Source organism: Epinephelus lanceolatus, chromosome 15 (assembly GCF_041903045.1).
Source record: "Epinephelus lanceolatus isolate andai-2023 chromosome 15, ASM4190304v1, whole genome shotgun sequence".
Taxonomy (NCBI): domain Eukaryota; kingdom Metazoa; phylum Chordata; class Actinopteri; order Perciformes; family Serranidae; genus Epinephelus; species Epinephelus lanceolatus.
The window spans coordinates 8,437,769-8,461,181 of NC_135748.1; the positions used below are offsets into that span (position 1 = coordinate 8,437,769).

General features: G+C 39.2%; 1 protein-coding gene across 1 annotated transcript in view; it reads right to left on the bottom strand.

Annotated features, from left to right (window-relative positions):
* Positions 1–263: 263 nt before the first annotated feature.
* Positions 264–23,413, bottom strand: part of gpr68 (G protein-coupled receptor 68) — a 36,815-nt gene continuing 13,665 nt past the window's right edge. Inside the window, exons 2-7 of the mRNA XM_033643365.2 lie at positions 10,420–10,722; positions 8,352–8,501; positions 7,485–7,618; positions 6,836–7,058; positions 5,394–5,574; positions 264–5,311 (exon numbers count right to left, since the gene is read on the bottom strand). Coding sequence (XP_033499256.1) covers positions 4,845–5,311; positions 5,394–5,574; positions 6,836–7,058; positions 7,485–7,618; positions 8,352–8,501; positions 10,420–10,536 — 1,272 coding nt within the window. The 5' untranslated portion in view covers positions 10,537–10,722 and the 3' untranslated portion in view covers positions 264–4,844. The remainder of the gene's footprint in view (positions 5,312–5,393; positions 5,575–6,835; positions 7,059–7,484; positions 7,619–8,351; positions 8,502–10,419; positions 10,723–23,413) is intronic.

Here is a 23,413-nt window from a genome sequence, read left to right on the forward strand (position 1 = left end):
AGATAAAATGCATTACCACACACTGATTATGTAAAAGGTTGCAAGCACTGCAGATAGCAAAAATATTTGTAGTTTAATCTTAAATATTGCACTCGTCAGAAGCTCAAGGCAGACTTCCATCTGTCGACACTGCCAGCGTCAGAGAGAGAAGGCTGATGTCACACTGAAACCACAGAGACAACTGAGTCTCACACACACACACACACACACACACACACACTGCACTGTGCTGCTGCTGCATGTGTCTACACAGGGGCCACACATACCATTAAAAAATTATTTTTTATTATACAGTTTAGTATGAAAATATTCACATTTGTCACTTTGAAGATATCTCATTTTAACATTTATCACTATGACAAGATGCTTTGACCATAATGTTATAGGTCTATAACAACTGAAGGTTTGACCATATTATATCTCTGTAAAAATTACATTTTCCACCATTAAGTCATAGTTAATTCATATTTTTGACCGTATGTTATATTTCCACAACAATTAAAACTCTGACAATAATTTAACATTTTTATAACATTTAAAGTAATGTTATTCTTTGATAGAAACTCAAGTTTTGAACATATCATGACTGTGGAGGATTTTGTTGAGGTTCTTTAAGTGATGAAATTTTATATATACTCCCCACACATAGATCTACAACACAAGTTGTGAACGTATAGTAGTTGAATAACAAATGGACTTACAGATTCTTAACAATATAAAATTATGACAATAACAATATAGGGCCATTCCCATGCATGCAAATAGCAATATGTAAACATTAGAGGTTGTTTCCCTTGATACTTAGTCTCTCGTGGCACAGATGTATGCCAATGTTAAAAACCACAGACTGCCTGTTTTAAAGCCTGTCACATGCTGCACATCTATCTGACACCAACATGAAACTTTTAAGTCACCCAGAGCCATTTGCTTTTAAAATGGTATCATTAGTTAAAATGACAAGTACTTTTCAAAAATACTGAAAAATAAATAGTAGCACTTTTTAAAACACATGTAACATATTAAAAACATTGAAGTTGTGGTTAAAGTTGTGAAATAAGCAAAACAGGAAGGACAGTCGGGTCAAATTATGAATGATGAAATTAGTGTTTAAAGCAACACTGCATAACTTTTGGCGAAAGAAATAAACATCCTTTTACTATTAAATACACAGAGGAGTTTTGTTTGCTACAGCCTTACATGGTCTGGCATGACCACTAGCTTATGGGGCTAATGTTAGCTACCCTGTAATGTCAGTAAACTTTAGGTAGCTATTGCTAACAACCTTGACAGAGTAAGATAGCTGACTGGATGACTCTTGTTCTGCTGTCACTCTATGATTTATCATTCACCATTAGCCTTTATTTGTCAGTTACACAATTTTGCTTTAAAGCCAAAAATTTCTAAAGAGTGCTCCAGGGATGGTCATTTTCTGTAGGCTAACACAGACGTTAGCATGGTTCCCTAGTCAAAAAACCTGTGGGATTTTTCCATTGGATTTTGGATTATTGCAGAAGAAAGTCTCTGTGGCAAACAAATGTTTACACATTTTGTTAAGCCAGATAATTCTCACAAATAAACACCACCTGTATGATTTTTGAAGCATGAATGCAATCACCAGAAGTAAAAAGCCACCGGTGGGCTATAAACTACTACTGCGACTACTACTGCGTGATGACGTTTTGTTGTCTCATTTAGCCACTTGTTAGCAACCACCTTTTTTAAGACACAAGCTTCAAAATTCATTAATGGGGTATTTACTGATGAATTTTATGTTGTAGAACAAAACATGAAAGTCTGTTAAGCTTGTGTTAACGCAGACCTTGTTTCAGGCATCTAACCAAAAACACATTCATAAAATCCATTGAGTTTTAACACCTAGTGGGAACCGAAAGTGCAAAAATGCTAACTCATTTCCAGGGTTTGGGTCTCATTCCTGGGGCACTCAATAATCAATGCTACTAGTAAGTCCATGGACATTACATCATAGATACAGTCTGTGTTTATGGAAACGGCCAAGAAAGGTCACATCCAAGTGGGAAAATTTAGCATTTGCTACAATGCTGAAAAGTTGCTGTGTGGCTTTCTGTGCATCAAATAAACCTAAAAATCTTGAATTAAAGGGTATTTTATTTTCTTTCTCTTTTTTTTTGCATATTTTTATGTCTAAGTGATCGATGGGAAGAACATTTTTTTAAATTGGTCCACTATTGAGAGAGAGCAGCATTTGAGCCAAAGCAACGCAACCACTCAGGAAATATTCACACCGTCAATTTACATCCACTAAAAGTGCACACTAAAAGTGTTTGTTTTTGCCACTGACAGGATCAGATTTCTATTATAAGTGTCTGACAAGATTATTGAAAGCATCCCTATAGACAGTATGATCCATTTTGTTTAATCAGAAACAGCCCCAGAATTGCTTTCTTCAAACCCACCAGACTCCATTTAAATAAACAGTAATTGTATTATCTTACAACACACTTCATTTGAAGCCAACAGAAACAAAATAAAAGTTACAGAAAATGTCTTGGTTTGTCTATCCACTGTTTTAACAATCACAAGTTCTGGTTTGGTTTACATAAACCTGTAATTCACCCAGTTACATGTGAAAATATGCTGACTCGATACACGCTAAAATTAGGCTACTGTTTATTTAAATTCAGTCTGGTGGGTTTGGCTTTGGCAATATTGGAGCTGTTTCTTGATAAACAAAAATAATCTAACACTTTATCTAAACAGTGTTAGACTGTTTAGCCACTGGTTTAAAAAAAAAATCATCCTCTGAGGACCTATTGTTCTTGAGGTTGCAAATCCCTGAGTGATAACATTACAGCACATTGTCAAAACATGGTCACATTGAGTAATAGCGCTGCTATACTGTCTGGTAATGTCCATTGAATTCACAAAAGCATGCTAGTCTATTACATCGTGGCATTAATGGCTGTAGGGTATTTATATTATGGTGAGTTTAATTAATCATAGTCAATGTAGTAGTTTCTCATATGTGAGTTTAAGAACCATGATTTTCCAGCATTTACAGGCTGAGGGATAGGACTGTTTTCCCCTCTTGCCCACTCCACATTCAGCACACCCCCTACATGTGACTAAACAACAACTGTATCTATGCTGAACAAAATACTGTAGAAGGTTGACAGATTTCTGTCATATTCATGTACAACTTTAATATATTCAGCCCTTTCCCAGTGCCCCATTAGCCATCTCATCAGACAAGTCAGCCACTGTGTTGTTACTTCATCTCACTGAGTCAAATTATTGTGGAAAATTTTGTAGTCTTTTTCTTGGTTGTATAGCAGATAGAAGTGGATGGATTATGCTGGAAAATTAATTGATTTCTTTCCAATATTAAAGGGTTTAAATATTAAAGGGTTATTAATATAAGATCAAATTCAGCTTCTCACTCTACAATAAGAAGATGAATATGTCCAAAAGTTAAATGTCACATTATAGATTGCTTTTAGGAAGAGAGAAGAATTAGCATTATGGAGCTTAAATGGCTGCACTAATAGTGACACATTGACATCTTCTATTTGCTGAAACTGTCACTACATCCAGTATTATGTAAGACAAATGGTCTGTGAAAAAATGATGTCCCTCCTCCTAAACCTATTACCACTAATGGAATTTGCTAGAATCTACCATGGCTGGAGGAAAACAACCAATCAGAGCTAAGAACTCTCTAACACAGCTGTTAATCATGTCAATTACTGCTCATGAACTGCAGTCAAACTGTCAAAGTAGGCAGCGCTGATCAAATATAAATCAAGATTCTGTTACTGCATTGCCTATTCCTCGCCTCAGATCTTTTCAGAAACATACTTTAGTGTACTGTTTAGCGGTAAAATGAGAAAGTTTGTGACCTGGCAGCTGTGTTGGAAACAGTTGAGTGGAGCACTGCCCTGCAGCCAGAGCAACTTTCCCATTTTACAGCTCAACAACAGTACACTAAAATATGTTTCTGAAAACCACTGAGGTGAGAAATATGCATTGCAGTTACAGAATCTTCATTCATGTCTAATCAGTGCTGCCTTGTTTGACTAACTGTCAAAACTACTTTTTGTACTACTGTGTGGATTTAGTGGATATATACAGTGACAGTTTCCCCCTAACCCTAACCCTTTATAAAAGTTACCTACTGTAGCTTTAGTTAAACGCCATGTTTAAACAAGTAATGTTATGGTTATAGTTACCTGTTTTTGTCCTTGCAGGTAGACTGACATTATTTTCTCTATCCCTGACCATACATTGACTTGAGGCAACCCAAACATTTTTAATGGTTTCTTACAACTGACCTATAAAGCATCAATAAATACATTTTTAACCATTCATAAAGCCATTACTTACAAGCACCTTGGGGAAAGGGTACCTTATTAGAAAGCGGCAGCATAACACAATTGTTTTAAAGGAAACTCCTTTAAGGGTCAATAACTGTGACCTCCTGACGCATAGTAACCTTCTGTCACTTTCAAACTACACCTCCAATTTGCTCCTATCTCTACAAACCAGACAAATGTAAACAGGGGATTTACAGTGGCAAAGCAGATGCCAGATTTATGTTGAGCTCTCACACATTGGCTGTTGTTGTAGTAAAGCGAAGATAAATCACTTGTGAGAGAGACGAAACGGTTTTCAGTCTAATGCCACTGGATGATGATGATGATGATGATGATATGATATAATCTGATATGATGATGATGATGTAAACATAGCTTGGTGGGCAGCAGGCTCTCAGGGCCACTGCTAGACTGTGCCTTTACAAGCAGTCTTGCCCTGTTGATCCCACTGCTCTGAGGCCTGTACTAGCGCAATTTGCTCCTCGGACTGTTTCAGCTGGAATTCTTGTCAGTCTCTTCAGTCCTCTCTGTGTCTTGGCTCTGCTCTTCCATGGCTATCACACAGCTGGGCTTTCCATCACTGCCCACATATTTGTCAGAGTGTCTATCATTTTGGACAATTAAGGGTGTGATAGTTTTTTCATTAGTCTGTGTGATTAAAATTTTCTTTTTGCTGGAAGTGTCTGATTTTGAGTTGAATGTGCTGGTGTGCGTGAGTAGCATCACAGTCGGATGACCGTTGTTCTCATCAGTTGCAACCTCATGGGAATCTGTGGCTGGGTTGGCAGGGCTGGCATTGCCACGGCGAAGGCAGCAGCACAGTATCCTGCCAACAGGCTGGAATATGGCTCTGTACAAGCCATGGCGGGCACTTTCACTTACAAAGCAGTACAGAGCAGGGTCAGCAACACAGTTTAGGGTGGTCAGCAACAACGACAGGTGGTAGTAGTTAAATATTCCTGGAAGATAAGAAGGCCACATGGTCAAGATAAAATATTTTCATCCTTAGTCACTATATTACTTTGCAACATTACTTTGTACCTGTGATGAAGTAACAGTCCCGCTCAAACAGGGTGCGTACTAACAGGAAGACGTGGTAAGGAGAGAAGCAGACGAGGAAGATGAGGATGGTGCTGCTGACTAACTGCCTGACTCTCGTCTTCTGATCTGGCTGGGTCCCAGCGCTCCGACCCACAGCACGAAGGACGCACAGGTAGCTGATCTGAACAGACAATTAGAATGAATACTTTGCAGCTGTATTTCTCCACAAACCAGTCAAGCTGCACTAACAGTTTACATCCATGTCTATGAAAACATTGGTGCTTCACACACATCTTCAACCTGGCAGCACAGAAGATCTATACAATCAGCACAGTTTCAAGGTGGGCGCCCAAGATTAGTGTCACCACTTCAGTATATGACCAAATGTCTCCCCCTCTGTTCCTGAGATATGGTGTTGAATAATGAAAAGTGTTTATGCAGGACATTGTGATGTCTTCACTTCATCATATCCTATTAGAGATTTGTGTGTAATTTTGTCACAATTAGCATTTGAATTCTTGAGTTATGGACAAAAACATATTTTGTAAGGACCACCAAATTCTAATCACTTCATCCTTAAGGCAAAGTGAACGTTTGTGCAAAATTTAGAAAAATTCCAGATGTTGTGCAGTAAAGCACAAACGTTTGCCAAATAGCTGTCAACATATTCATTTCCCAAGATTCACTGGCGTCAGTAGCTTTATAGACATCACCATTAGGGGCCTTACTGAGAGAGAGTGGAGAGAGGGATCACAAGTTCATCAAGGCTACTGAGCCTGCTGCTAGCAGCTAATGGTGCTAACTCAATCAACAGCACTAAACAACGGTAACAGTGCTGACTGAGCCAATGGTGTTAACCAGGGTGGGAACTGGAGGGTGGGCCTGATTTCATTGGTGACCACTGTGTGAGCACAGTGTACAGCAGCAGCGATGAGCTAGACAGTGAGATACACACATGCACTTACAAGCGTACATGGCTAGACTAGCTTACCACAACAAACTACAGAAAGCTCAGATTACTTAACACAGAAGTAGTGTGACTTCATTCTCTGCTCAAGATGCCATTACTACGCAATATCTTTACGCAGGTAATGGTGGTTTGTTGCCATAGAAATTAATTGAATGTCAAATACAAAACCTTTAAAGCTTGGTGGAGTTATGCTTGGTATTACATAATGTCACAAAACTTGATGAACTGATAAGAATGAAACCAGGTGAGAGACGGAAATGTCATTCAAGTACAGTTTGTACACATCTACACAGTCCTGACAAGAGGTCCACTCAGGCAACATACAGCACAGTAAGTGAAAACATGTGTGGGTGAACCATCGGTGTGCTGCCACCATCTTCATACATCATTACTAATGTACAGATATCAGGCATAAAATATTGTATTACATAATGTGATTTTAAAAAACATTTTTGTAAAACAGCTATCCTACCGATAGAATAGCCAGTGGGAACATGAAGCCAATAGTGAAGCGGTAATAGTTGATTGGATACTCCCACGGCTGCATGGGGTAGTGCTCAAAGCACACTGATTGGTTCTTGCGGTCTTTGCTCAGTTCTTTATGGCGAAAGAAAACCACACCCACAGCAATCTCCTTCAGCCAGATGATGGCAGTAACAAGCCATGCTGCGTTCATAGAGCGAAGAGAAGTGAACCTGGAGACGAATAAACAGACAGAAAAGAAGAAGAGGTAATAAGCATTAGGGCCAAATTAACCTATTTAACACTGGAGGGGGAGCATTTTCATTGTTAACCATAGGCAACCCAAACCAACTCAACAGCTAAACTGATCATTTTAAAGCATTTTGAAACAGAAATCTTAGTGCTAAACGTTTTGATGACTGAGTGTCTTTTTAGGGAGCCAGCATATGATTGAGGACCACACACGGAAAGTGCCCACACTATGACTTTTACTGACTTACTACACAGTTTTTATGACATTTTTATATTAGCATCCAATGAGCTCGAAAAATATTGACAAAACTGCATAAGCATAAAAGAACTGTGATTAAAAAGTTGAAGAAGATTAACACTGACAGTGACCTACTGCTTGCATTTTTATCATGCCAAATCAAAATTACCTTAAAGGGTGGACCACAGCCAGGTAGCGATCCAGACTAATACAGCACAGGAAACCGATGCTGATGTAGATGTTTTCATAGAGCAGGAAGCCACACAGCTGACACAGCCACTCCCTGTGACTCCAATCATCATCCTGAAACAACAAGGCATGTACATGAAAGAAGACTTTAGGTAAATGTACAAGACAACAGGTGGGTGACACATGGATAAAAGCAATTGTAGAAATATCCAAATTGACAAAATGAGCCTATAGTGTGTGAGTGGTGTAGCTCATCAAAAACACTTTCTGATCAGGTGTTCATTAGGCATTGGAGTCCCATAATCTATACAATCAGCACAGTTTCAAGGTGGACATCCAAGATTAGCTTCACAAATTCAGTGTCTGACTAAATGTCTCCCCTTCTGTTCCTGATTTATGGCATTAAGTAGTGGCCAGAAAGGTGTTTTTGCAGAACATTATAATGTCACAGTGATGTTGACCTTTGACCTTTTGGATATAAAATGTCATCACTTCATTATTCTATCCTGTTAGACCTTTGTGTGGGTTCTTGAAATATTGCCTGCACAAGAATGAGATGAATGAGGTCACAGTGACACTGACCTCTGACCACCAAAATCTCATTAGTTCATCCACTACTTAAGATGGAGGTCTGTACCAAATTTGAAGAAACTCCTCTTAAGCTGTTTTTGAGATAGATGCAAGGTCACAGTGACAATGACCTTTGAAAACATAATGCCTCAGGCCATGGCTGTCACCGGAGCAGATGCATAAAAATGCTAAGCACATAATGTGGTTACTTTATGCTTGTAATAATGATCATATCTTTTTGTTGTTATAACAAAATAAATGAGTGTTTTTACTTTACCTGAAAGAAGTACTGTAGCCACAGTGGCAATGATGCCAGGTATAACAGATCAGACACAGTAAGGTTCATTAAATAAACTCCCAGCTCATTCTTCTGCTTCAGCTGCAGAGCAGCGTGGTACAAAGAGTACAGATTGGAGGGAACACCAACCTAGAATCAAGAAGAACATCTATTGTGATCATTTTGATTGTCAATTCCCTCCTCTTAATTACTTGATAACTAAAGCACATGTTTAGAACACCCCCCCCCCTTGCTCAGACAACCAAACCAGGACATTCTTCAAAACCCCAAATGAAGTTCAACAGTTTTGGAGTCCAATGCCTAAAATGTCAGAGTTTGCACTTTCTACAACATCTACAACATCTGCTGTCTTTGCTGTGGTTATTGTCATGTAAATAAGACACAGTTAACGTACAGTATGGTCAAAGTTGGGGAAAGAGCATGGTTATGGCAAATAAACTATGTCAGGTTAGGGTTAAGCAGAAAACACTTGATTAAGGTTAGAGAAAAGATGTGGTGATGGTTTCAAAAAAGACAAATAATAATTCTGTGTCTGTGATACCCCTTTTCCACCAACTCAAAATGGATTCTGTTCTGGTTTGCGCACCTTAATTGGAACAGGTCGGTGTATGTCAACCAAATATAAATTGATCGGAGTCTGAAAAGTTGACTCCCGGCTGAAACCAAAAAATAGCAGGTTTTTCTTGACCTGAAGTGCAAACTGTGATGACATCAGTGAGCATGCCATCTTCTACAGATTGGAAAGAGAGGATGCAGTCTTGCTTGTGGTAGTCTTCCACGTCTTCTTATCATTAATGCTTGTTTTTTGGATAAAAACGAATGTCTGTAATAAATAACAGCTCACAGGTAAACAGTGCAATCTACCATCTTGCTACTACTGGTTACTTGCATTGTGCATTGTGGTTCTATTCAAAACTGCTGGAAATGGAGGCTAATTTGCCTGATAGCACCAAGTTTCCAAGAATACTGAGTGGAACTAGTTCAAGAACCAGAGCTTATTTGGTTGAAAAAGGATATAAGAGGCTCCCTCTTCACCACAAGTCTGGCGCAGCGCCCGCATCACTGCAGATGCTGTGCCAAACTGCTGATCCGTCCCACGCTCCAGTCTACCCCCACTTGTGAACAAGACCCTGAGATACTTGAACTCCTTTGCTTGGGGTAGTAACTCACTCCCAACCTGGAGGGGGCAACCTACTATATTCCTGCAGAGAACCATGCCTTTAGACTTGGAGGTGCTAACTCTCATGCAAAAACTCCCCCCCACCCCACGGCTATGATTAGCTGGATGCATTTAATGATGCTTCCTTGTTGCAAAATGGCTTAGATTTGCTTGCATAACCTCTTTCTCTTTTTGTGTATTCCTTGCAGTGTTGCTGCAGAGATCTGGAACCATCCTTAGCTCACATAAGGAGAGAGGCATTGTACTACCTAGCCCCATCTGTGGCCGCAGCATCCTGTACATTACTCTGTGATTCAGTCACATAGCATTACCAACACAAACCTTTACTGGAAAAGTCAAAGCATAATTTTTTACCCATTATCCAGCAGCAGGTTGTGTCTACACAGGTATATTTTGTGCATCTAGAGATATCTACTATCTGGGCCTAGTGATAAAACATTTGCCCAAGCAAACTCAATGTTTAAATTCAGTATTTCCACATACTGCCCTGGCCTGTACGGGTGACTTACCAAAGACGAGCAGAGCGTGGCAGCTAAAGTATTGAATTTAAACAGTGTTTTCAGGGCAAACCTTTATTCAATCTAGGTAGACATCTGTGGAAACACATAAATACTCGAAATGATGAATGTAACGAGCTGCTGGATATAACACAAAAAAATAACCTGACTTCTATTACAGCGCTGACACAGATAAGACAGCTTATGCTATTAGCATTAGTTGAGGCTGTGTGCCAGTGCTGCAATGCTGTAACTTTAAGGAGGAACTGTTTTTCTATCTCGAGACAAGACAGTTTCCTGTGTCACTGTGTGTGAAAATTCAGATGCCACAACAGTTTTGTGCAGGTAGTCAAGATGTACACACACTTACCAACAGCACAAGTATATACACACAGGAGAAGAGGTACTGGTGGATTTCATGGCTGATGGTGCAGTTTATGGTGTCCTCCTCTGACATGTTTAACACCATCACACTGCTCACAGTCATACTACTTCACCTTTGACAAACACACACCCACAGTTATCTCTTCAAACATTTTCACACTAACATGTAACTGTGATGGAACAACACACACACACAAACACACACACATAAATCTTCATGTTGGTTGGAGCACTCAGCGATGGCTCAAACTTGTCTTCTCTGACTGGGTAGTCCAGTTTCATATGGCCACTGTGAAACACAAAAGAGGGGAAGAGGAAGTTTTTGTAAATGGAAAGCACCAAAATGGTACACAAAGAAGCCCAAATGATCAAAACCTGCCCAAAATAATTGTTGTCAACCTAAAAGTAGCCGATGTGGGTAGAGAAACACACAATTTGGAGCTGTTGTTCAGATCTTTACAAAGACTAAAGTTTCCTATATATGCCATCAGAATGTAGTCAGACAGGAACTACTTCTTTTCTACCATAACCCGGCCCTAATGCCCAGTTCAGACCACAGATTGGTGACAAGAGGAGTTTAAACAGGCTTGCAATGCACTGTTCTGCAGTGTTCCAAACACCTGCTGGTTCACACCAGTGCAGTACTGCTATTCTTATTTTCAGATGTTCAGGCTTATTTTGTGACTGAATATAATTTGTTGGGGGGGGTGCATAACCACATTCAGCAAGCAGCAGCAGCGTCCCACCATCCGACACCAGCACACCGTGCTAGGACTTTCCCCCGGGACACCAGTGTTCAGAACCATGTGAACTCGAGTGAACTTCATCGCCAAAACCTAACCTCTGTAGTTTACATTTATAACATCACATTACGTTAAGGATGTAATGTCAGTCCTGAGGCGCAATTCGTAGGATATCATAGAAACCGCTGTGTGTGCATTTTTGTAGGATATCATATGAAACGCTCTATGAGGACATGCAGGTTCTCTGTAGATGCTTGTGAAGCTCAGATACTTGCCATACAAACATCAGTCTGCTGCAAGTGGCCATGTTTCACCATGCAGATGCACTGGGACGCATTTAGATCAAAAGCTGTAATACCAACTCAGAATTATCGACTTCCAGCTTGCAATTGATTACAGCATAATGATATTCACAATCTTTAGCTTTTTAACATGCTAACATTTGCCTATTAGTAACCACAAACTACTTCCAGTCTCCGCTGATGGAATGTCATTAGTTTTGGTCATGAACATTAAAGTGTTGGACAAAGTTTCACCTGACAATGGCGCTAGATGGACCACCAAAGTTATGACAATTCATCTTGAGGAAAATATGAACGTGTGCACCAAACTTCCTTACAATCCTGTCACTACTTGTTGAGATATGACAATGACAACTATAAAGCAACTTTAGGGGGAAAGTCAAGGGATCACCAAAGTTAATGGGATTCATCATTCAAAAAAAAATCATGTATCTATATTCACTTATCTCACCTTCATTTAAACTATTCTCTGTGTGGTTGACACAGAGGATGAGGACTACATCAACCACATCCTGTTGCTAAGAGTATTTTCCATTTCCTTCAAATTTTACACATCATGATTAGATAAGTGTTAAAACTGCCTGTCGCTACAGAGTTTGCTGAGGCCATTTACATTTATCTAGATGAATGTACCGCTATCATCTTGTTCAATGGCAGTGGTCTACAATTGATGCTGTCCCTGCTTGGGCACACAGATGACACATCCATTTTCAAAAATGTCCAGACTATATTATTATATACGTGGCCCTTAATCAGACATCCATTGTGATATGGCTTCTGCTTTTCAAGATCACGTCATAACACAATGACTAAAAATCCTTCAACATAAAAGCTTCAATTTATAAAACAAACTCCCACTGCTCGTGTCAACATGACAGCAGTTTTATCAGTACGGCTGAAAAAAACAGAATGTGAGAATTTTCTCATGCAGGCTGCCAGACCGCATCAGAAGAAGTGACACTCAACTGCTCCTATATGGCAACTATGACAAACTGATAATGGCCGAGAGAAAACGATGACTGATGAGCAGTCATTTTGACGATGTGAGAGTGAGATGTAAAGCACGGCATCACTAGAAAAACATACCAACAAAAGTTAACAGGGGGAAAAAAGGTATGATCTATGAGCTGTATTCAGGATTCATCCTATCATCAGCAGCAGCCACTGTAATAACAGCTGTGCATGCTGCATATTTCAGGACTAACACATCTCACACACCACATGTTGATTCAGCTGATGTGTGCCGACTCCTCTCATACTCTGATTGTTGTATCATGTATGTACTGTTCACACTCAGACATAAAAAAAAGGCAGTGAAAATTAATTTATTATTTAATGTGTATGATCTGCTGTTTAACAGGATTTTTAATGTTCTACACAAGATTCACTGCATGTATAAATTTTTAGTTTTTATATTTTGAATTTCCTTCTTGAAAAGGAAGCAAAGACACACAATCCTGTCTACATCATGGAGCTGAGGTGGAGCAAGTGAACAGTTTTAGGTTCCTGGGAATCGGTATCACAGAGAACCTGACATGGTTATCTCACATCTACGGAGGCCCTGAAAGACAAGGTGAAAGAAAAAAAAATTGCGGGCAGTGTTGGCCAAAAGTTTATCTACAACATATGGGATATTAGGAGATAATATCCACCCTGTGACAAAGAGATTTAATATCCCAGTCTGTCAGTGCCGTTGCTGTTTTCAAAAGCACACCTTCATGTGTAAATGTGCACAGCGTCTCTGCTTCCTGCTATGGTCACATTTTAGAAAATGGAATTAATATGTTGCTCAATAATGATGTATTATTTCACCTACCCGCAGCCCATCCACTATTAATCACATTGTTGTTGCTACTGTATGAAAGCTGCAACGATGACTGTGTAAACTCGGCCTGTTGACTTGTGGTGAAAATGCATGCAATAGGTTATCAGTAGTATAACAAAAAAAAAAGAACCAGTCTCCTTTTTATTGTTCTCTCGCTGGTGGGCGCCACTGCATAGTTCCATTTTGTTTAACAGTGGACATTTGTGGTTAGTAAACTGAGAAGCTAGAACCTTTTGTTTATGCTGCATTTGGCTGAACTTTTACTTGCCCTTTGTAACATGCACTAAGCCCTTCATTCTGCATGGCTTTGTCACTTTCAAAACAGCAGTTTATCTCCTACATTGATTATATTATCTCCTATGTAAGAGATAACATCCTGTGCGTAGGCGATCATATTTCATACAGAGGAGATAATATCTCCACATACCCACACGTGAGATAAACCTTTGGTCAACATTGCCTGTATTTTTTTTTACCTTGCCTCTTACAACTTACATACACATCTCCATCCTGGTATTTCTTGAGGAAACTCAAGAAGGCAAAGGTCGTGTTAACTTTTACAGAGGAGTAATAGAAAGCATCCTGACTGGAAACATTACCAACTGGCATGGGATCTGCACAGCTCAGGACTGGAGGGCTCTGCAGTGGGAGATTAAAACCGCCCACGCATCAGTGATATTGTTTAGGTGCCTCTACACAGCCCAGACATTTTAAAAGACAATAGTCACCCCAGCAACAGCATGTTCACCCTGCTGCTGTCTGGCACATGATACAGAAGTATCCAATGTCATACCACTACAAAACAGCTTCTATCTTTAGACTGTAGACTCCTCAACTCATCTTCTGTACTCTTATCATTAAAAAAATAGATTCCCCCCCCCCCCCTTATAGCATAAAGGAACTACAACTCACATTTTGTTGCATGACCTTGTGTTACAGCATGACAATAAACTAACCTTTTAACATTGTATTTTAGCTCCTTCCTGGAGCAATGTCGCACAGTGAACTCTGAAAGATGAACAATATATTCAGTAAAATGCATCATCTAAGCATGCTATTTACTGAGCAAATAAAGGCCTTAAACTACTGTAAATTTGCACTTACACATATAAAGGGTAGGAGATGTATGGCACTGGAAAATGTATAAGGGTTATTGGGAAAAGCAGGTTGGTAGGCAAAAGTACATTTAAAAAATGTGGCTTTTAGAAACAAAAGTACTCAGAGAACTGTCAACAAAATGAACTTTAAATTTAAGGGGGGAAAAAAAGCAACAACAGCTACAAAGTGTAGCTTTACAGCAAGCTGCCACTTACTATCAAACTACTACAGAGCAGTGACTGACTTTTTTTCTTATCAGCCTCACCTAACTGGAGTCTACCATCTGCTCATACTATTGATACAAAGCTATTAAAACATATAGAAAACAATAATATCAGATGACTCTGTAACTACTGACAGTCCTAAAGAGAGGAAAAAATCCAGACCAAGGAGGTTAAAATCTGGTCTGAGGAATCCACTGCTTGTCTCCTGGGCTGCTTTGACTGCACCGACTGGGAGATGTTCAAAGACTCCTGCGTGGATATGGATGAACTCACTGATGTAATCTGTTCTTATGTTACCTTTTGAAAGAATATGATTATTCCTACCAGAAAGATTAAGGATTCCTCCAATTACAAACCGTGCATGTCTAAAGCAGTTGAGTCTAGTTTACTGAAGAAGCTGTCCTTCAGATAAGGAGGAGCTTCTGAATCAGAGGTAGCCAAAAGTGGAGATCCTACAGGATAAACAAGAGTATGAAACTAAAGTAGAGAGCAAAGTGGCTGAGAAGAATCTTGTCTCAGCTTGGTCTGGCATAGAAACAATTGCAGGCATAGAGCAGAGCAAGAACAGAACCAGTATTACCATGGGGAGCTTCAGGTCAGTGAGTGAATTTGACTGTGCTGCCGATGATGATTTGACCAGTATGACTTGGATGTAAACCTAAAGACAATTACAAATTACTGAAGTGCTGTGCAAGTCAATTAGGTTCTGTCTTTTGTGATATTTTTATTTACTCTCTCAACCTACTACGTGTACCTAATGTAGGGAAGCGGGCACTGTTCATCCCTGTTCCTAAAGGCGGTAGCCCTAAAGCTTTTAATGACCTCAGGCCGGCTGTCCTCACTCCTCTTGTAATGAAGATCTTTGAACAGCTTGTAAAGACAGAGCTTGTGAGGGAAACCAAGCGTGCACTTGACCCAGTTTGCCTATAGGGCACACAGAGGAGTTAAGGATGCTACAATCACCCTACTTAGACTCTAATTTAAACACTGAGAGAGAAATAAAACCAGTGCTAGATTGTTATTTACTGATTTTTCGTCAGCTTTTAATATTCTCCAACCACACATTTTAGTCATGAGGCTGGCAGAGCATTTTGAGTCACAATCCAGTGGGCTGGATACTGGCTTTTTTGAAAAAGACAAAGAGCATTTTATCTGTTGTATTAAATTATAATAATCAATTATAATAATAATTCTACTGGCTCATCCCAGTTTGCTCACCTTTGCTTTATATTCTGTAAAAAACATGCCAAAGTAAGCAGGGCTATAGCGAAATTCGTAGATAAGTCAGTCATTGTGAGTCTGCTGCATGACGAGTTCAGCCATGGCCCGGTTATTGATGACTTTGTCACCTGGGGTGGCCAATCTTTCTTGTGAGCTAAATATCTCCAGGACAAAGGATATGATCATAGATTCCAGAACTCATATGTCAATCTATGACACCACAATCACTGACTGTGTTGAAACCTACAATTATCTTGGGACAGTCGACTGACCTTTGGATAAGAATTGCGAGGCAGTGTGTGAAAAAGCCCATCAATGTTTGTTTGGTCTCAGAAAACTAATTTTTTATATTGATAAAACCTTGATGACCCTCTTCTACGGGGCTTTTATTGAAGCCATTGAGTACTTTTTCCTGGCGTCATGGTTTGGGAACCTGTCTCTGGGAAAAAACAAAACAAAAAAAGCTCAACCTATGGGTTCTTTACTCTTCACAGCTGCAGCATAAGGCCATCTTTATGCTTGAGGACTGTTCCCGTCCCTTATATAATGAATTCCAGGCAGCTTCTTCATTCTGGCCATCTGTTTGCTGTCCATAGGTGCAGAACCAAACGATATAGAAATACTTTTGTACCAGCTTTGATGTGAGTATATGTAGAAGCACTTTGTCATGACATTCAAAGGAGTTCTTATACTTTTTTATCTTAGTATTTTGATATAAGATGACACTTGTTTCAGTCCTTTAAATCTTTATTGCTGTGATGTCTTGTTTTGGAATGCTGAGTGTCCCATCTGGATAACAAATTTACCCTTGGGTACTAATAAAGAAACCTTGACCTTTACTTTGACAGTCATTGTTTATCTGTCAAGTGTGCAGCCATGAGTTTTCCACTGCAAAAACTACATCCCTCCTATTGTTTCACTAGTTTGTACATAGCGTACAGGGTCTACACTAATTTTAGTGCTTGTATTGTTTATTGTTTCAGTTCATACTGCACATCAAAATTATATTACTGACATAATCGTAGATCACACTTTACGTTTTGTAAATTGGATATTGTTCATGTTATACATACCACAGTAACATTTCTACGTACTATACATACTTCATATTGGTATGTTGTGAATTCTTTACATTCATCTTCTTCATTCATCTTCTAACCGCTTCATCCTCTTGAGGGTCGCGGGGAGGCTGGAGCCTATCCCAGCTGACATCGGGCGAGAGGCAGGGTACACCCTACGGACAATTTAGAGTTATCAATTAACCTAGTCCCCAATCTGCATGTCTTTGGACTGTGGGAGGAAGCCAGAGTGCCCGGAGAGAACCCACGCTGACATGGGGAGAACATGCAAACTCCGCACAGAAGGGCTCCCACGTCCGGGATCGAACCGGCAACCCTCTTGCTGTGAGGCGAGAGTGCTAACCACCACACCACCGTGCCGCCCATTCTTTACATTCATTCATTTTTATATGTATTTACAGTATGTGCATTTTGCTACTGCATTTCATTGTACAGGCATCGAAATCACGAAGAGTTATGAAATACACAGTGCATTCCATCCATCCATACATACATAAGCAATGAAAAATTATGTTTGACCAAATAATACCAACTCAAAGCCCACCTTTAAGCTTTTTACTGGAGCTTTCAACTGTATCACATGGTCTTCATCGACACATGGAGATGGCTTATCGAGATGGATCCGTTGACATACCAAATCAGTGGAAAAACTGCTAATGAAGACCACCACTTCAAACAAATTAATCTGGATTTGGATTTGGAAATCCCTTGCATTGCTATCCAGGACCAGGTAATCTATCTTAGTTTTGTTCCAGTTTTTCAATGCAACAATGGACTAGATCACCCTGATCTTCTCAAGATAACCAGTGCTCTTAATGGGTGTTCATATCACAATGGAGGCTACTAGCTACGTAAAGAAAAACATGCCGAATAGTTGGGTCATTTGTACAGTGTTTTTATTTGAAGAGACAGAAAACAACATTGGGGATGCAGTTTACTTTTGACTGTGTCATTGTAAGTAATATAAAGTGAGAAATGAAAGTTAAAATGAAGCATTTCTTGCTTGATATTGACAGCTGTTTGGGGGATTATTCTATGGGGACAAAACCCTTTATTTATTTATTCTTTTATTTATTTACTTCCTTATTGTTCCTTCTTACTGGTCCTTACTGAAAGGCTTAACGGGTGGCCTTTATTACTACATTAGCATTATTAAAGGTAAATATTTGACTTTACGTTTCCAGTAAATTACTGGCTACTAGCTGCATTAGTTTGACAGTAGGTTACTGTATCATTTTTACAGTAAATTATTGTGAAATGACAATGACAGTATACTGTGATCTCACAGAGGTTATGCCTGCACACTGTGATATAGCAGTATGCTCCTATGAAATTACTATATTGAATAGTAACCCCACATTATTGTGATTTAACAGTAGGTTGCTGTAACATTACTGTATCTAACTGTAACTTCACAGTTTATGTGAAACAGTATGCGCCCACAGAATTACTGTATTTCATAGTAATCTCACAGTTAAAATCCATGTATTACTTTGTTTTAGTAATGTTCTTCGGTAAAATTACTGAACGTATCACAGTTGTAGCCTTTAAGGTGATAATAATGTAATTTATTGTGAAATATTACTAATATTATTTTGTTCCTGAAATCCAACCTTCCTGATTTTTTGGAATAAAAGTATCCTAATTCTACTAAGAAAATCTGGACACATAGTGAAGGTTTGATCCAGATCAAAACTAAAACTGGATTATGTGATCTAGTCTGATTTCATAATCTTTTTTTTTCTCCTGAACAGCCCAGTTTGTCAGATTACTTATGAAAAAATAGGTCCATTTGTGATAGGGTGGAAGTCATTTTTTTCCTTGGTTTTTAAATCAAAACAGGGGTCCAGTTAAGTGCGAAATGTACAGAAGTAGGTAGTGTGGTATGCCTTCTACGATCAGTTATTAGTGCTTCAGTACAACACCCAAGGCAGAGGAACTTACTCTATGGTACATCTGTCTTGTATTATATTATACTATGGCATTTCTCTCATCTTAAGGGTGGAGTAGTGATGCAGCAAACAACATCCTCAGACAAAATTTAGAACAAACATTCATCTGAAACCCACCGTCTAACTGCATGTTAGCCTACAATCACCATCTGATATGTACATGCACTTCTGTGCAAGCTTCCAGTCTTTTCCACTTTATATTTTGGAGTCATTTTCCCCCACTGTTGTTGACTTTTATATCAGCATATAATGTATAAATAACTTGTTTCCCTTCACTGTTTTGACTGCACACATTTTTTCAACTACAGTAAACTGACACGTGTCTACAAGCATAAACCTACATGCAGTACATGTTCACCGCCAAAAAGTGTGTTAACCCATCAGTCAGAGTGAGCTGAGTTTATGAATAGCGTCTGAATTCAGTATCTCTTCCTTTCTGTGAGCTCCAGTGTAACACAAAGTCAACAGACAGTGAAGCTTCCGAGTCTATCCTCCACTATATTTCTTTGCTTTGGCCTCCCAGCATCTTTAGAATGGCTCCATAATAACATACTTAAAACCATTTAGAGCCACTTGAACACACACACTTAAACCACAAGCATCATCTCTCTTGCTCTCACTCAGTCTGTCCTTCTCTATGATTCTCTCTGGTCTTCCTAAATAAACCACAGACAGATTAAGGCACAGCTGGATATACTGTGCATTCCTCAAGTGTCAAGCTAACCCACGCTTTTAACCCTTATTCAGCCAGGTGACTGGAATAAATACAAATTATACACGTACAGTAACACCGTATGTGAAATTTCCTCTTTTGTAAAAAAAAAAGATATTTGCTTTGCGCACCTGCACCTGTTTACCCTACAGAGCTATATCAGAAATAGATATAGAGATATAGATGTGTAACCACAAAATAACCACCAAAATTATATCAACTATCTGGCACACACACACTTGACTGAAAATTTCGTTTGAGTCACATATATGGATGTGATTGAGAAGGTGAGTTCCCTTCAGGCCAGCAAGGTCAATGACCATAATCCAGGAACTGTTGCCTCTGTAAACACTGCACAGCCTGTCCTGCAGACTGATGTTACAGCGTCAAATGATGGTAAGTCTACAATGGAGCTACACACAGCAGGTGCAGCAGTCTAAAGACACAGAAAGGCACACTGCGCACCGGTGTCTCTGAAAAGTCTGTATGCATCAAACAAAGTGAGTTGTACGACATGTCCAAAGGTAGGAATGCATCAGTGTAACTTTTTTCTCTCCCAACACTGATTCCAATACCAAACAAAGAATATCTACCCATACTGATCATTAATTCCCTACCATTGCTTACTTTTTCTTATACTTAAAGATCCCCTCCAGACATGTTTTAGGACATAAAAAAGTTCAATAACCTTGTAAAAACAAATCTTAAAATAGCATCTACTTCTATGCTGATTTATACTAATTATTTATAGTGCTTTCTGATTAAACTAGAATGACCGCCTCATGGTTGTATGCCTCTGCGAACCACTCCTCAAGTCAAGCACTTGAAGTTTACATACATGTCTGTGAAAAAAAATGAATGTTTCACACACGTCTTGCCCCAGCAGCACAGAAGACACCCAAGATTAATGTCACCAATTCAGTATCTGATTAAATGTCTCCCATTCTGTTCCTGAGATATGATGCTGAGTAATGGCCAGAAAAGTCTTTTTACAGAATATTATGATGTCACAGTGAAGCTGACCTTTGACCTTTTGGATGTAAAATTTTATCACTTCATCATTATTTCCTATCTGACATTTGTGTGAAGTTTTGTCATAAATAGCATATGAATGCTTGAGTTATGGCCAAAAACATGTATTGGAAGGTCACAGTGACCTTGACCTTTGAAATTTTAATAATTTCATTCTTAAGTTCAAGTTGACATTTGTGCAAATTGAGGAAAACTCCCTAAAGGGATTGTGAGACGGACACAAGGTCAAAGAGACCTTGACCTTTGACCACCAAATTCTAATCAGTTCATTCATTACTTAAAGTGGAGGTTTGTGACAAATTTTCCTCAAGGTGTTCTTGAGATATTGTATTTGTGAGAATGAGATGGATGCAAGGTCACAGTGACTATGCCTATACGGCTCTGGCAATGGCTGTTGTCGGCACAGAGGCATACATATCTAGTTTAAACATCCAAGACAAATTACAATAAGCAAAACACATTTTTGAGTGGAAGTAAATGGACTGCACTTGTGTAGTGCTTTTCTAGTCTTCTGACCACTCAATGTGCTTTTACACAACATGTTACATTCCCCAATTCACACACACAGTCACACACTGGTGGCCCTAGCCAGCATATATGGTGCCTCCTGCTACTCAGTAACTATTCACACGAACTTTTTTAAAGCATGACAGTTGTTTCATAACCTGAACCACTTGGTTATTATTGTAACCATGATGATGAAGCTCCCCTAACCCTAAACGAAGAGATCATTTTAACCCAAACCTTGATCTTTCCCTAAACCCAACCTAACCTTAACCACAGTGTTCACATCATGAGACAGATTTATTGTTTAACAGTGATTGTCACAGACAGAGGATGAGGTCCTGCTGATAGGGGCGTCAGATCAGAAAACACTAATATGTGACATGAATAAAAGTAATTAATACACGGAACTAATTTTGTCATTTAATTTGCCTTGCAGGACTTTTTGGAAATTTCTACCTCTACCCAAATACAATGGAGGTTAATGTGACTCCATCTGTGATGCTCACAGCATAGAAAATTGTATTAAGAAATGCAAGCATTCACATCATTATACAGCTATGATGATTGTATTATTGTATAGTTGGCTGATATATTGTCAACGAATAGTGTGCACTGGCAATATAGCTTTACACCCATTCAGTGTAGGCTTGATTACTTTGAAAAGGGACTTTTGCTCCCATGTTTGTTTTTTGAGTCTGGATTTTCTGCCTGTGTGGGATCACTGACTCCAGATTCATCACCCTTTAATGGCACACTGAATATACTGTAATTAAATAAGTGAAAAGCGACTGATTTAGTTGACATTTTGGAGGAAACCTCAGACAGAATAATGGTATAGATGGCATTAATAGTACTCACTTTATATCTACAGTAATAAAATATTTCCACTGTTCATGCTGCTCCCAGCAAACTCATTCTTCAAGTGGTCTGGAGAGTTAATAGTGTTATGTTCTGACCCACAACAACATCCATCCAGACTGTAACATAGACTCTGCTAACATACAGCTGTGAGACATGGGTTTAATCTTTTATGGGTCTATGGGTATGTGTGTGTGTGTGTGTGTGTGTTATGTATATAGTAGTGGGTGGGTATTGTTGTACAGTTTTACAAAGGAAAATGGAAACCCACTCCATTCAACCAACCGACCATTAATATGCCATTATATTATGGCTTTACCAGGTCCTGGAGATCTCCAAACTGGTTTGCTGTTGTCAAATTTTGTATCCTGTGGCACACTAGGAAAAACATATAAACATCTGGCCCAATCTTTTGTAGAAATATACAACATCTGAGTCTGACCACCAGAACTGATGATTAAGATGATTGGTGTTTGTTTACTGCTAGCAAAGATTTGTATTATATAAGAAACTCAGATACCACTAAAATTAGCTCTTACACATCTCCTTGGTGTGAATTCTGTGGTTTTCCCCGGTATCTGTGATTATACAGTGAGCTGCGCCCGGGAAATTATGTAAGCCCAACCATCAACAAAAACAGCAGCAGAAAATGGGCTAATTCACACAAGCTGCAACTTTTGACTGACATAGACTCTTCTAAGTTGACACAGCTAACATGCTAGCAAACAGCAATTTACACATCCAGGTGACAGACATTGTTCATCAGCCTGTAAAGATTTAAAGATGGAGTAGGCTGTTTTATTTTGGAATTACTGAGCAAAAATCCCCAAATAAACTTTAAGAATATTGTCATTTAAGTAGACTGAGATAAAACTAGACTTCTGATCTTGCTCTTGGCTCTATTTTCAGGCTTAAGAAAATCTAGTCTATGATCTATACAGATGCACTTGCACATCCCTTCAGATGTTGAAAGCTTGATACCATGGTGGAGAATCCTACAGAGGAAGTGGCTATTCCAGCATTGGCAACAACTGCCTACACTGCAAAGCAGGCCAAAAACAAGAGGAAGGACTTATCAAAAAGAGAGTCTAAAAGAAAGTCTGCCAGTAAATAAAATAAAATGTGTCAATCTTGGTGAAGTATTTCAGAGATGGAGAAAAAATATTGCAAATAGCCTGCTGACCAGCGGTAAAGGCTCACAGCTGCGGCTTCATGTTCAGGTTTATGTAGTTAACCTTAGCTAGAGCCCCAGTGTGTCCTCCACTTCACTCCCCGCCACTAAGACCACCTTGGCTGAGGTTCCCCTGGCTAAACTTAAGCTGCCACTGACAAAAGCTCCCGAGCTGCTGTCTGCTCTCCTCCAGGCAAAGCAGTCCAAGGCGGTGGGAAGTCAGGCGGAAAGAATGTGGGTTGGTACAATGTCGTAA